The following is a 15,042-nucleotide window of genomic DNA, read 5'->3' on the forward strand; positions in this document are numbered from 1 at the left end:
TCTTCAAAATATGCTGCTAGTTTGTGTTAGATACAGGTGCGTGTTAGTCCTGCACGTGATGCATGAGGTTAAACCAGGATTTTTGTGCAGGTGAGGGAAATGCTGAGGATGCGCGACTCAAATGGGGCACGGATGCTCACGCTCATCACGGAGCAGTTCATGGCTGACCCGCGCCTATCTCTGTGGCGACAACAGGGCACAGGCATGACCGACAAATGCCGACAACTCTGGGACGAACTGGGTGAGTTTTTTTCTTAACCTGTATGTCATGTTTCTCAATCATCATCCTTGTTTGTCCTGTAACAACATTTTTATCAACTGATCAGAGATTTTAGGGGTTAGATAGAAGGTTTGGCCTATGGCTGTTTAATAGGATGTGGTTCCTTTATCAACAACACATGATGATCCAGGAACATGTCCTAGTAGGCCAAATCACATTTTTTGAGCAGTGTAGGTCAAATTAGCCCCATCCTCATCTCTCTTCTGTAAACCTTAATCATTAGCACTTACTCTTCTGCTCCTTGGTTCAATATCCGTAGCCTTAAGCACATTCGTGCATGTGCACCGTCTGACCTGCAGCAGTTCAGTCAGGGCAAGTGGATCAGTGCACGACTTAGTCTGCAGGCACATGCAGAGGACTGGCCGCCCACATCTATCGGGATGGCAAGAAAGGGCCAGGATCAATGAGCTTTAAAGCTGCCTCCTATTGATCGGGCCATTTAAAGAGGTTGATGAGAGCACATCCTGAAGAGGCTCATTTGAGAGCTGCGTCTCTGGCTTCCTTTTCCTTCGAAACGGTTGTAGCTGTAAACAAGGCGCACCTGCTGTGTTGACCGTGCATTCTGATTTTGCAAGAGCAGGCACATCACTGTGACCGGAGCGTCTAATAAATGTGCAAGACAGTTCAGTGTTTTAGTTGACAGCCATGCTGATTGGCCGGAGCTCAGCGATTTGGCCAATCAGGGCTGCGTGTACATGACAGCAATGGAAAAAGATGCAGGCCAGCCATCTGTTACCTAGATACAAAAAGGCAACGCCAGTTACACGAGCCCACCAGACAACCCTACACCTGCCAAATTTCATATGCTCCCCAATGCCAGTGTTTGACGTTGATGCGCTAGAGCCTCATCTATTAAATGCGCCGATTTTCCATTTCACATTTAGAATCAAAATCTGCTTTCAAAGCTAAACCAGTTAAAAAGTATGTAAAAATGGGAAAAGTGGCAACCTAAAATCTCCTTTCTTTATCCTTTTATGCTCATTTTACCTTTTTAGTTTCTCCCTCACTCATTTATAAGCCACACTTCAGTTATAAAGACGACTGTGCGCTGTGGGTTTGCAGGTGCATTGTGGGTGTGTATCGTGCTGAACCCGCACTGTAAAAGTGAAGAGAAGAGCGGCTGGCTGAGACAGCTGAAGAAATGGGGAGACATGGACATCTGCCCTCTAGAGGACGGCAATTATGGCAGTGAGCTGCCCAACATCACCAACGCTCTGCCACAGAGCAACCTGGCTCAGGGTAAGCCTCTGATCATTTGATCCAAACGTGAAATTATCCACTTATCTCAATGTCTGTTGCTCACATAACTATGTTTTACTCTGCGTAGACTCACTGGCCCGGCCTAGAAGAACGGTGTTCACGAGAGCAATGGAGGCCTGTGACCTGCACTGGCAGGATAGTCACTTGCAGAGAATCATCAGTAGTGACTTCTACATGTCCCCGGCCTACCAGAGAGAGGGAGAGAGCCTGCTCTTCAACCCCCAGGGCCTGCCACTGTGGCTAGGTACATATTTACATACTTCTCAGGCATTTCAAGCTATGTTTGTCCATGTTGATTCTGTTCAGAGCAGCCTGTCAATACAAGTTTTTCCTACAGCAGACTCTGAACAATAAAGGCACGACCGCACCACTATAAAGCTTTAATAATCACTCTAATTCTATGAGAATAGGAAAGTCCATACCACAGCTATAACAATAATGATACAGAGATACAATATAGTTGCAATCACTTTTCCAGCTGAAGAACAATAAAAACAATGACAGCCATTTAGAATCTACATGAGCCTGAACATTTAAATCAACAGATGACGTACCTGCAGCATGCACTTAAAATATAAAGAATATTGCTGTGGGTTGGTGTGGACACTAATATAGTTATCATAGTTCTCGTTCTTGGTGTGACAGGACCTTAAGTCTGAGAGGAAATGTCCCTCTCAGTAAGACACTTCCTGCTGTGTGTTGTAATCTGTCTGATTTCACTTCTGCATGAGCTTCCATTACAATTTTGTCTGAAATTGAAACCGTCCCATCTGAAAGGAGCCTCCCACCATGTTTATACTGTGTCATGTGACTCTTTCCAGATCACGTGCCTACAGCATGCGCCAGGGTGGATGCTCTGCGTTCGCATGGTTACCCCAGAGAAGCCTTGCGACTGGCTGTTGCCATAATCAACACCCTCCGGCTACAACAGCAACGGCAATTAGACATATACAAGCATCAGAAGAAAGGTAACACATTGATCTGCTTTGTATAACATACGGCCTTACTCCAAGTGCTTTATTGTTAATCAGAAGCCTTATCTTTTTGAGAGTGACCATTTTTACGTGTATATGTAGACATTAAAAGAAAACTGCAGGACTTTTAATTTTTGAACATAAATTTTATGAACAGTCATGTGTGCTTTTAAAATTAAAAAGAGTGCTTGTTTCATGGTAATTTAAGTATTGAGGTGTTGATGCTGCATATGTTCCTAATTCAAGTAAATATCTCTCTGTGTGTCCTCAGAACTGCTGCAGAGGGGAATGACCAACACCACCAATCTGGAGGGCTGGGTGGGCCACCCCCTCGACCCCATTGGCTGCCTTTTCGCCACCCTCACAGAGACGTGTCGAGTGGAGGATGACAATACCATGGATACCGGAGGTACACAATTATAGGCTGTCATTGGGCTTCTGTCCTTTTACGACTCTCCGAGACGCTTTGAGCATTATTCGGTTCCTCGCTCAGCAACTGGCCTGTGTCTTTGAGAGCTTCATTCAGTCTGCTGGAGCCCCATCTCCTCACTCTTTACAATTGCCTTCCTTTTCTGAGCAGTGTTAAGGGGTGCCATTGTATCAGAAAGGTCATTCTGCCCACTCAGTGGTGTAAAACGTATAAAATCAATCAGCATTTGCATTCCATACATCCCTCCCAGCTCAGGCCAATGGAAAGTGTCGACCATTGTATTCCTGTAGTGAGGAACCCACAGAGAGGCATTGTGTGCCTGAATAATACTGGCAAATGGTACTGTGACTTGGAAGAGTTTGTGCATATCTGTGCGCTTGTCCCGTCGTAGCGCTCCCCTTTTGGCCACGCCACTGTAGCGGTCGTGTTGGCTTGTTGTGTGTGCGCCTGTTGTGCATTACACTGTATGTTTGTATGTGTGCTAGAGAGCATAGCTCTTTGTTTGACTCTGTTGCACAGTTGGAAACATCTGGCATGTGCTGGGATGGGGGCGGACTCTTGGTTTTATCCAATCCGAACGTCCGAAGGTCAGGATCTTAGCTTAGCAGGACCAGCAACAGCAGCTGTAGCGGCAGCAGCAGTGTGGAAAGCCAAAACAATGCTCTCTCTAACTCCTCTGCTTTACTACTTAGGTAGTTTACTGTAAACCAGATCACTGGATAGAACACTGTAACTCGGTTAAATTGGTTTGTGTGGGCTGATTGTGAGATACCAGTAGAGATGTTGTTTTCCAGTGTAGCAAGATGGCGGTGAACCCATTGATCCCTGTCTGTTGCCCACTGTACAAACAGGATTGGCCAACAGGATAAATTTGCCAGGGGGATTTAAGTGAGCTGGTGATGAGGGTCTAAATTCTTTCCAAACAGATGGTGTTTTTCCTCCGTTTTCGTGCAGATATCCTTAGACATTGATACAGATGACTTAGTCCGTGGTGTTTTATATGTTACCTAAGATTGGGGTCAGTGAGAGCTTTTATTTATTTATTTATTTATTTTTGAAAGAAATACTTTTATTCAGCTAGGAGGATGCATTAAATTGATTAAAAATTGTGACAGTAATGATTTTTTATTTTTTATTATTGTTACAGAAATTTCAAATAAATGCTGTTCTTTTGAACCATCTATTCATCAAAGAATCCTGAAAAAAGTATCAAAAATATTAAGCAGCTCATTTTTCATCACTCTTAAGAAATGTAACTCAAGAATAACGTGACACTGAAGACTGGAAATTCAGCTTTGCATCTCAGGAATAAATTATATTTTAAAATGTAGTCAAAATGTAATAATATTTCACAATATTAGTTTTACTGTACATTTGATCAGATAAATATATGCAGCCTTAGTGGGCATTAGAGAATTTTAAAAAATCATACCATCCCCAAACTTTTGAATGGTAGTCTATATGTACTTGCCTTATTTCCTAAAATTTCTTTGCTTTTTCTTTACAAAAAGAACGTTTTCAACAAGCTATAAACTGACATTGACAAACACCACTTTGTTTCCAAATAGATTCGGGTGAACCCAAGCCTCCAGTGTACCAGCATGTGCCGGTGTGGGGATGTCCAGATGGAGGGGAGTCGTACCTGGCGCTGGCGCTAGAGGTGGCGCTGATGGGTATGGGGCAGCAGCGGCTAATGCCTGAGGGCCTGTACGCCCAGGACAAGGTGTGCCGGAACGAGGAGCAGATCGTGGCCAAGCTGCAAGAGATGGAGCTGGATGATGTATTAGTGCAGACACTCCGCAAACAAGCCATCCTCCTTTTAGAAGGTACAAACTCTTTGTTCTCAATATCACGTCTACTTTTCAACCTTTTGCTCTTGTCATCACCCTGTAGGCCCTATCCTCCCTGTGTGGAGCTGTTTCCTCCCCTTACTGTTCTCTTGCTTTTCCCACAACCTTTTTCCCCCATGTGGATCGCTGTCTACTTTTATCTTTTCCTCCTCTATCTCTAGCCTGGATATGTTTGTGTGTGTTTGTCTGTGTGTGTGTGTGTGTGTGTGTGTGTGTGTGTGTGTGTGTGTGTGTGTGTGTGTGTGTGTGTGAGAGAGAGGGAGTGCTATGCCTGTAAAAAGATCTGCAGGCTGGCCTCTGCAGTGTCCCCAACTCCCTTCCCCAAAACAGGCCACCCTGCATCTGAGCCTCCCACTGACACGCGGTGTAACCTTAGAGCAGACATCTGCGCTGCTACTAGGGAGGACAGACTCTGTCAAAGCCCATGAGGCCTTGCCGCCTGTTTGCCTTCTCATCGTCCTCCCCAGCCGTCCCAGCGATACACTCCACTCAGATTTCTCTGTCTCACTTGCTGTGTTTGCCCTCACTGACTCACCAGCCTCCTGTCCATCAAGCCTGACTCAACCCTGCAATCTGATATGACGGACAGCGCAGTTCTGATGTGCTGTTCTCTGTCTCTCTCTGTATGTCCAGGTGGTCCCTTCAGTGGTCTGGGGGAGGTCATCCACAGAGAGAGTGTTCCCATGCACACGTTTGCCAAGTACCTCTTCACCGCCCTCCTGCCGCACGACACAGACCTGGCGTACAAACTGGGCCTTCGTGCAATGAGGTGAGACTCTTTTTCTCTCCATCTAAAGTCCATTTGTATTAGCCATGGGGTTTTTATATATTCTAATATCCTAATTGTTTACAAAATTCACTTTTAGCGCTTCGGTCTGTCTTATGTGGGAAAACAGACCAAAACAGGATGTCAACTCATCCTGTACAGCACTGATGTCCAATCAAATTCTCTCTAGGATGAGAATGTCCCTCCCCCTAAAACACCTGCAACTTAATAGCAAGTAGCAAATGGCTGTGATGTAAATAAATTCTGTAGTTTATTTTTTCCTTTAAAAAAAAAAAGAGGGATGAGCCTTTTGTAATGCCCCACACAAACTTGCTCTTTCAAAAGATTTAGTTTTAAAGTCTCTTACGCTCACCAAGGCTGTATGTGTTTGATAAAACATAGTTAAACATTATTGTGAAATATCATTAGTTTCAAATAACTTTTTTCTATTTTAATTCATTGTAAAATGTAATTTATTTATATGATTTTAAAGCTAAATTTTCTGCAGCCAATACTCTAATGTTCAGTGTCACATTATCCTTTAAAAGTCATTCTAATATGCTGATTTGCTGCTCTTATTATCATCAATGTTGAAAAGTGTCAGTTTTGAGCAATTTAGTGCATCATTGCTGAATTAAAGTTTATTTCTTAAAAAAAATACTAACCTAAACATTACTACTGTCAACAGTAGTGTACATCAGAACTGGAAAGAAAACGTGCATTCATAAGTCACACCATCATGCAGCAACTTGCAAAAGAGTGTCGGAGATTCTTCTCTGTCATGTTTATCATGTTCATTTGAAATGTGTGCATTGTTTTCACCTTTATTTATTGAGCACATTTCCTCACATTAGACTGAATCGCCACGTGATGTTACCCTTACTGACTCCAGCCATATAAAGCCTCTGTGGGACCTTATTACTGTATATCTGCACTGAGGCATCATTATCTGAGTCTAGCTCATCACAGTCCTCACTAATACACAATCAATAGCACTGCTCCCTCTGCGCACCTTCTGTGAGTCTGAGCTGGTTGTGGTCTGATATGTTTTCTCAGGCAGGAGTAGCAGAGCGTAGAGCGCTATTTCTATTCACTTGTCATCAGACAGAGCTAGCAGAAAATAGCACACAGTATTCTGCTAATCAAGTCTGGGTAAACTGAGTATAGAAAACAGTGCATAGTAACAGAAAGTTAAGCTTATATATCAGTCTTGTTATAGGCTATGTGAATAACTAGAGTCTTATATGTGTGACTAATCCAGAATAATCATGTTCACTGCAGGCTTCCAGTGCTGGAGTCCACAGCTCCCTCAGGTGATGTAGGACACCCTCACCATGGCATCTCCATAGTGCCCAGCAGATATCCACGCTGGTTCACACTGGGCCACCTGGAGTCTCAGCAGTGTGAACTGGCCTCCACCATGCTTACTGCTGCTAAGGGTGAGTCATGTGAGGTTCACTTTAAACAAACTTTTATGTGCTGTGCCAGTGTTTAGCTAAGAGAAATCTGTGTTGTGTCTTAGGTGACATGTTGAGATTGCGGACTGTTTTGGAGGCCATTCAGAAGCACATTCACTCCTCTTCCCTCATCTTTAAACTGGCCCAGGATGCCTTTAAGATCGCTACTCCTGCAGATAACCCTCCTGACATCACACTGCTCAATGTAGCTCTGGAGCTCGGCCTTCAGGTAAATCTAAATTTATCCTTATGTGGTGTCTGGTTTATTTCGTTCATCAGTGAGTGTGTTCACATGCGTGATCCTACACAAAGTATGCATGTTGTAATCAAGTTAAGGTCACCCTAAATTTTTCAGTGAGCTTTTTTTGGTGCTCTGATGTTTAACTTAATGTGCATATGTGTTTACATTTTTGACATTAAAAAAAGAGAAAAAAAAGTTTGGGCTTAGTACGATTTTTTTAGTAATATGCTTTTGACAAGTTTCTCATATTCATCAAGACTGGATTTATTTGATACAGTAGTGATTCAGTAATATTGTGAAATATCATTACAATTTGAACCTTTTATTGTCTCATTTTATATAATGGTCTTATTTTTAATAGTTTTCAGTGTTTTTATGTACACTGCGTGTATTAGTTCCAGTACACTAATCTTTTGTTTGTCTAATGTAATATGACATTTCTCTGCAGGTGATGAGGATGACTCTTTCCACACTCAACTGGAGGCGGCGGGAGATGGTTCGTTGGTTAGTCACATGTGCTACTGAAGTCGGTCTGTATCAAACTGATTTTTTTTTATTATTATAATTTTTTTTTTCCTGCCAGGTTTAAATTAACACTCATTTAATTTAAGACACTGACATGCACTTTAATAGTTTTGTCTTTTTAAAATGTCATGTAAACCCTGCAGTTTGACTGAAATCCATTTTGTCAAACTCAAACTAACTGACCTAAATAATGCAACTGTAGCTCAGCTTTGTCCAGCATGTATGCACATTAATCAGACTACAGTTGACCTCTGCCCATGCTCCAATGTGTATTTAATCCTTCAAACACTCAATTGTTTCCCTGAAAGTTGTTTATCATGTGGTTACTAAATGCATGTAGAAGCACAAGCAAAACTTGTTCTGATTGATTCTTTTGTCTCATTGCAGGTCTGAGAGCTTTGGTTAGCATATTGCAGAGCTGGTACACTCTCTTCACGCCCACTGAAGCGACCAGCATAGTGGCAGCAACAGTGATGTCCCACAACACCATCCTGCGCCTGAGCCTCGACTACCCACAGCGGGAGGAGCTGGCCAGCTGCGCACGCACCCTGGCCCTGCAGTGCGCCATGAAGGACCCCCAAAACTGCGCCCTGTCCGCCCTCACCCTCTGCGAGAAGGACCACATCGCCTTCGAGACGGCTTACCAGATAGTCATCGACGCCGCCTCCACGGGCATGACCTACTCTCAGCTCTTCACCATCGCCCGCTACATGGAGCACCGCGGCTACCCCCTTCGAGCCTTCAAACTGGCGTCTCTCGCCATGACCCACTTGAACCTGGCCTACAACCAAGACACGCATCCGGCCATCAACGACGTGCTGTGGGCTTGTGCTCTCAGCCACTCGCTGGGCAAGAACGAGCTGGCCGCCATCATCCCTCTGGTGGTCAAGAGCGTTCACTGCGCCACGGTGCTCTCGGACATTTTGCGGCGCTGCACAATGACGGCCCCCGGCCTGGCCGGCATCCCTGGCAGACGTAACTCGGGCAAGCTTATGAGCACTGACAAAGCCCCGTTGAGACAGCTACTGGACGCCACCATCAGCGCCTACATCAACACCACCCACTCTCGCCTCACGCACATCAGCCCTCGCCACTACGGAGAGTTCATCGAGTTCCTTAGTAAGGCACGCGAGACCTTCCTTTTGGCCCAAGACGGCCATATTCAGTTCGCCCAGTTTATAGACAACCTCAAACAGATCTATAAGGGCAAGAAGAAACTCATGATGTTGGTACGGGAACGTTTCGGTTGATTGCGGGGAACTCGTTCTTCTTTCATTCTTCATTTATTTAAGGCATTATTTTATTCTTCCTTTTTTTGGTCATCTTTGGTGAAATTTTAAGTTTTATTCATTTGTTTTGATCTGTTTTCGTCTCATTTTTTTATTGTGAACATTTCCTGTTCACTAAATTATTCTACCAGGTCGAACCTGTGGAGGGGAGAAGAAAAAACTGTAATTATGACCATTTATGTTTTTGTTTTGGCTCGTTCTTGATTTCGTTTAATCAAGATATTGTGATAAAAATGTAAAAGTGGCACATAAAGAGAAACCAAATGATTATTGTGGTAAATTTTGAGCGTGGGGGAGGCGTTTGGTTGGTTTTGGAAGGGGCTTGAACACTCGAATCAAAACGGTCATTCCTGAAACACTCGCACACAGTGTTATTTTCATACCTCGATCGTATTTTACAGATCAGCTTTAACTCTCTCTCTCTCTCTCTCTGGAAAAGGCCTGATTTAAGAGTGAGACGGGCACATCACCTCAAACTTACACTCTGCCGAACCTCCTAACCACGACTCGAACGAGCCACAAGATGTGAGCCCTCCCCTCTCTCCTGTGTTTGTTTCTAGCGGCTCATCTTAATCTCTGTTCGAAAATTCAGCGCGAGGAAGACAGTGTGCTCGGTCCTTCCGTGCTGTTTCCTGGTCTTGCTGAGTTTGAACGAAACAGAGATATTTACCCATCAATATCAGCCATATATGTTTCTCTGTTACCTCTCAGTGGAAAAACGAAAACAGAAACAAAAAGACTTGTGTGAGATTGAGTAGCAGTAATAATATATATGTACTAGCACTTCATTAAATTCCATCCCCTACACGACGCATTCGGATCAGCAATTACTTACGTGTACAAATTAGGTGAAATGTATAGATGCATTGGACAAAAGCAGAGCGAGGAATTAGCTGGCTTTAAACTGTACCGTAATATCTTCCACATTCCATGACCTCCGCCCTCCACAAGTGCCCCAGTGGATCCGAACACTTAGAATGCACTCCGCGGCTTCCATCTGAAGGAAAACGAGAAGAGAGGAAACGAGAAAAGAGATGCTCAACTCCGTTCTCAGGGAATCACTTAAAGAAACAAAACAGAAAAAAAATAGTAGCATAAGCATTTAAGATATTGTAAATATGAAAGTGTCAATTCAAAAAATTGTAAAGTTATAATTATTTATGATAACTGTATGTTTTTCTTTTGGGATACTTGAATTTGTTGGGCTGGGAATGTGACGACCGTAAGAGGAAAGACTTCAGAAACATTTCTCAGGTGCTCCTGTGTACATTTCTGATTTACTGTTTAATTTGTATCCTCTATTATTTTATTTTTTTGTAATACATTTTTGCAAGAGGAAGCATGTAAAGAAGAAGAAAGGAGAGGACAAATGTTTATGAACAGACTATGCAGAACCACTTCACGATTTGCCCTCTTCACCCTGATCTTCCTCCGTCTTTTCTCCTTGTTTGGCTCGGGGGTGGGGCGCTCTCCCAAAATTCAACCGTTTGTATCTTGTAAGTAAAGTAATCTGCACGAGCTTCGAGTTTGGATGGACTTTGCCTTTAATCTATGTACAACTCTTTACTTTGAAGCCTTATAGTCTTCTCTGAAAGCACTGCATGTGTTTCAGGACATTGTGTTGCCAATGTCAGTGGAGTACAGCACAGAGAAAACGGACCTACACCTTCAACTGGCCCGAACAAGGATGAAGGGCGTCTGCTATTCTGTTCTCCTTCGCTTTGACACAGTCCACGTGATTATCTTGTATTGGGGCTTTTTGAGGGCAATAAGGTCTGTTTTGAGGTTGCGACTTACCATTGCCTGATCGAGACTTTGATAGATGCTTCATTAATGGCTAAATCTTGAGGAGATTTCTCTATGTTGTTGGTTAAGGTCGGTCACTTTCATTTAAATGGTTTGCTGGTTTCCACTTTTGGTTAGTTTTGTTCACAGAGGTTTGTTTTCAAAGTTTATAATAGCTTGCCTCAACTGTGGCATACTCGAACCGCAAGGTGTTAGTCACGTTATGCAGCCCTTGTTCCTCAACCAGCTCCGTCAGGGAGCTCAGTGGACGGACCTGAGAGAAAGCTCACAGATTAGGGAAATTTCTTTTTTTTTTCTTTTCTTTTTTTTTTTTTTATAAACACATCTTCAGAATGATAATAGTGCTGCCTGTTCGATTAAAAAACAATAAAAATATATAAAAAAGTAAAAAAAAAACAAAACAAAAAGGTAAAAAAACGAGCATTTTCTGTAGCTAACTAGTTGGTCCAATGGCATTGCAAAAAGAGAATAACCTCCTCTGGCTTTTGATTTCTCTCTTCCATACTCTTAAGTGTCTGTATGTGTTAACTGTACCAGTGTTTTGATCTGTCCCTAGAGTTTAGAAGGAAAAAAATAATCGCTGGTAGAGATTGTTCACTAGTTCATCTACTGTTTGATTTTGTTTCGTTTTAATTTAAGGGAAAGTGTTTGTCGCCTCTTTGTGCTACTGAATTATAAAAAGGTATCCAGTATTTGTTGCCACAAAAGTATAGTTCATCAACACTTTTTGTTTGTGCAACCTCTTGAGCTAATGTCTATAAACAAAAATTTATTACTATTTATGTAATGCTACTACCATTTTATATGATTTGTGTTGAATTTCAGTGCTTTTCTATGAATAAAGTGTGAAACACGTCTTTGCCTCTTTTTAAATTTAATATGATATACAGCTAGCTCAAGTGCAACTTTTATTCCTGTGATGTTTTTCCTCTTGAAGCAGGAAACTGGCGCATTGAAGGGCTTGTTTTGTTTTGTTTTTTTAAATTAATAGTTGTGTAGGTGCTAAACCCATTATATGAGACTCTTGCAATAGTAGCATTTACTGCTACCGGGCTGCAAATACATAGAATGTTGTTCTTTTGAACTTTCTATTCATCAAAATATTCTGTAAAAGAAACATTGTGGTTTTGCATTCCATAGACCGTAGATTCTGTAGAACCCTTTTTGTTTTCTTAAAAAAAAAAAGGCCCAAAATGTTCACAGCTTCAAAAAGAAACCACACATAATGTAAATAAGTTGTCAGAATAAGAATATGTGACTCAATTTTGACAAAAATGTCTGATAGAACCTTATAAAGGTGACAAATTGTTTTCAAAATTGATAATTCATATTAGAATAATTTTTTAGTAATGTAGTAATGGCTTTGCAGTCACAAGAATAAATTATATATTAAAATATAAGTTGTTTTAAAATGTAATAAGAAATGGACTTTTTTAAAAACAGAAAAAAAAGTGGTAGTGTGAAGGGATATATATATATATTTAAACCCCATTTCCCCCGGCGAGAAATACTTAAGCAGAAGCAAGCATTTATTTATTTATTTATTTATTTATTTAGCTTTGAACACCTATGCTAATCTGTATGTTAACACAGCTCAAATTTTGGTGTCATGAGGTCAGAAATATCACTGCAGTTATGCAAAGAAAGCTTGATACCATCACACATCTTGTCCAGACTACATCTCCAGCTCTCCTCCTGTCTCCACTTTAGAACCTCAGCATCTGAATCACAATAAACTCTAGGAAAACCTCGTGTCAGAGTGATCGACTGTGTTAGAGATGCAGTCGACAGGAACAATGCTCTTTGGGCCTGCTTATACAAACTATCCCATCCATCAGGGTCCCTCACAGCTGCTGCTCTTCATTGTGTCTTGGACCCAATGCAGCACCGCGCTCCTGTGAGGACCACTGAGTAAGTGTTTGTCAAGCATGGCAATGCTGCCGGCTGAAATATGGATGGGGTTGGCTCTGTTAGACACGCTGCAAAGAGAAGGCATTTCCTTAGCTCAGTGATTTAGCAGAAGTGACACGCCAGGAAAAGAGAGACGAGTAATTGGCTTTCCCACCTTGTTGTGAGCTTCCAGCATGGGCTGAGCCTGTCAGTTTGGAGCGAGGAGTAGGTGTTGGGCTTGGTGGGGGAAAACAAGCATTGTTTATAAGTGTAACAATGTTACGGAGGCTTTTCTTTAATTAGAACCCAACCCATCTTGAGAAGGAGGACGTCTAAACGTAGTCATGGAGCACACGAGCCTGTCAGGCAACTCTGAGAACTGTTGTGCTCCTGGGCAGGTTTGTGCAGTGAGAGGAAGCTTTGTCCTTTGCACCCTGCATGGCAGGTTCTGCTGTCAGCGTAATCACATATTGTGTTCATAGGGGAGCTGATTTGCAGAGCTTTGTTCTGCTGCTCTGATTTTCCCAGAATCCCTCTGTAATTGGGGTGTCGGAAGACTGGGTAAGGAGGGGTGGGGCAGCTTGGGACTTTTTTTAGGTGGGAGGTGGGGTGGGCTGAGTGGGAATGGAGCGCTGTAGTGGATTACGGAAGAAAGAACATATTTTGATATGAACCGAATGAAAGATCAAGCTGAACAGCTGTGGTATGTGTAATTGGTTACACATTTTTAATAACAATTACATCACTTATTAATCTAGGTTTATGGAAATCTATAAATATGCTCATTGTTAATGAGTTCATTGTTAATTCATGTACACAATACAGTGGTTAATGTAACATTATACAAATTACTTCCAGTCCTTGAATTTGCTTGGCTGAGCGGAGTTCCAAGAATTCAAAAGCACTGTTTTTGTCTTCAATGAGACAGGAAAATAGTGAGCGATTGGTAACGGCAGTCGGAGAGAATTATGTCAGATTCTCCCACAGCCAGAAACACCCACTATTTTTTTTTTTTTTTGTTATTTTATGAAAAGGTAATACCAAGTAAGCCTATAGTGTTATAAATGCATCAGTAGTTCAACCTTAATTTTATGTAGCTACGAGAATACTTCTTGTGCTCAAAGAAAACAAAAAGAATGACTTTATTCAACTATTTCTTCTTCCCTGTGTGAGTCTTTGGAGCCGGTGTTCTGACGGAGAACCCGGATGTGCTGTGCCTTGTTTGCAAGCAGAGGAATGCACACACAGTACTCTCCTGAACGTGCATCAAAGACTGACACGGAAGAGAAGAAAAAGTTGAATAAAGTTATTTTTGTTTTCTTTGCACACAAAAAAAGTATTCTCGCAACCTCATAAAATTACAGTTGAACCACTGATGTCACATGGACTGTTTTAACAAATGTCCTTACTACCTTTCTGGATGTTGAACGTGATAGTTGCGTTGCTGTTTATGCAGGGTCAGAAAGCTCTCAGATTTTATCAAAAATATCTTAATTTGTGTTCCAAAGATGAACAAAGGTCTTGCGGGTTTGGAACGACATGAGGGTGAATAATTAATGACAGAATTTTTGGGTGAGTTATCCCTTTTAAGTGAGATTCCATTCTGAAGGGAACAAACAAACAGTTCAAAGGTCACTGCGAATGCCATAGGGAATAAGGGAACAGGAAGTAGAGAGGGAAATTTACCCCCTCACTCTCCAGCACTTGAAGAAGATTGAATAAAACAAAGGTGGTGGGAAAAAAAAGTTGAGGCTTCAATGTTTTCTTTTTTAAATCCAATTTGTGGTTTGTACGTGGAGAGTGCAAGATGTGACAGATAAAGGTAAAGTACTCATCTAGTATCAGATTACATTTATTTTTATATTACACATTTAGCACCCAATTTAGCAATTGTAAAAATAACAGTTTATATTTATCAAGTCATTAAAGGGATAGTTCTCCCAAAAATGAAAATTGTGTCATTAAGCAATCACCCTCATGCCGTTCCAAACCCGTAAGACCTTCTTTCATCTTCGGAACACAAATTAAGATATTTTTAATGAAATCTGAGAGCTTTCTGACCCTCCATAGACAACAACAGAACTACCACAAGGTCCAGAAAGGTACCAAGAACAACAAAATGATCTATGTGACATCAGTGGTTTAACCGTAATTTTATGAAGCTACGAGAACGTGGTAGGACCCTTGTTGTTTAAGGGTCAGAAAGCTGAATAAAGGTCTTACGGGTTTGGAACGACATGAGGGTGAGTGATTAATGACACAATTTTCATTTTT

At 41.8% G+C, this 15,042-nt stretch overlaps 1 protein-coding gene across 1 annotated transcript in view; it reads left to right on the top strand.

The window, feature by feature from the left end:
* The window catches only part of zswim5 (zinc finger, SWIM-type containing 5), a 46,252-nt gene extending 34,518 nt beyond the window's left edge, over positions 1-11,734 (top strand). Inside the window, exons 4-14 of the mRNA XM_058749920.1 lie at positions 91-241; positions 1,343-1,519; positions 1,608-1,784; positions 2,362-2,508; positions 2,786-2,923; positions 4,513-4,770; positions 5,428-5,563; positions 6,842-6,999; positions 7,083-7,246; positions 7,707-7,788; positions 8,171-11,734. Of these exons, the coding sequence (XP_058605903.1) occupies positions 91-241; positions 1,343-1,519; positions 1,608-1,784; positions 2,362-2,508; positions 2,786-2,923; positions 4,513-4,770; positions 5,428-5,563; positions 6,842-6,999; positions 7,083-7,246; positions 7,707-7,788; positions 8,171-9,033 (2,451 nt within the window). The 3' untranslated portion in view covers positions 9,034-11,734. The remainder of the gene's footprint in view (positions 1-90; positions 242-1,342; positions 1,520-1,607; positions 1,785-2,361; positions 2,509-2,785; positions 2,924-4,512; positions 4,771-5,427; positions 5,564-6,841; positions 7,000-7,082; positions 7,247-7,706; positions 7,789-8,170) is intronic.
* The last annotated feature ends 3,308 nt before the right edge of the window (positions 11,735-15,042 follow it).

This window comes from Onychostoma macrolepis, chromosome 02 (assembly GCF_012432095.1).
Source record: "Onychostoma macrolepis isolate SWU-2019 chromosome 02, ASM1243209v1, whole genome shotgun sequence".
Lineage (NCBI taxonomy): Eukaryota > Metazoa > Chordata > Actinopteri > Cypriniformes > Cyprinidae > Onychostoma > Onychostoma macrolepis.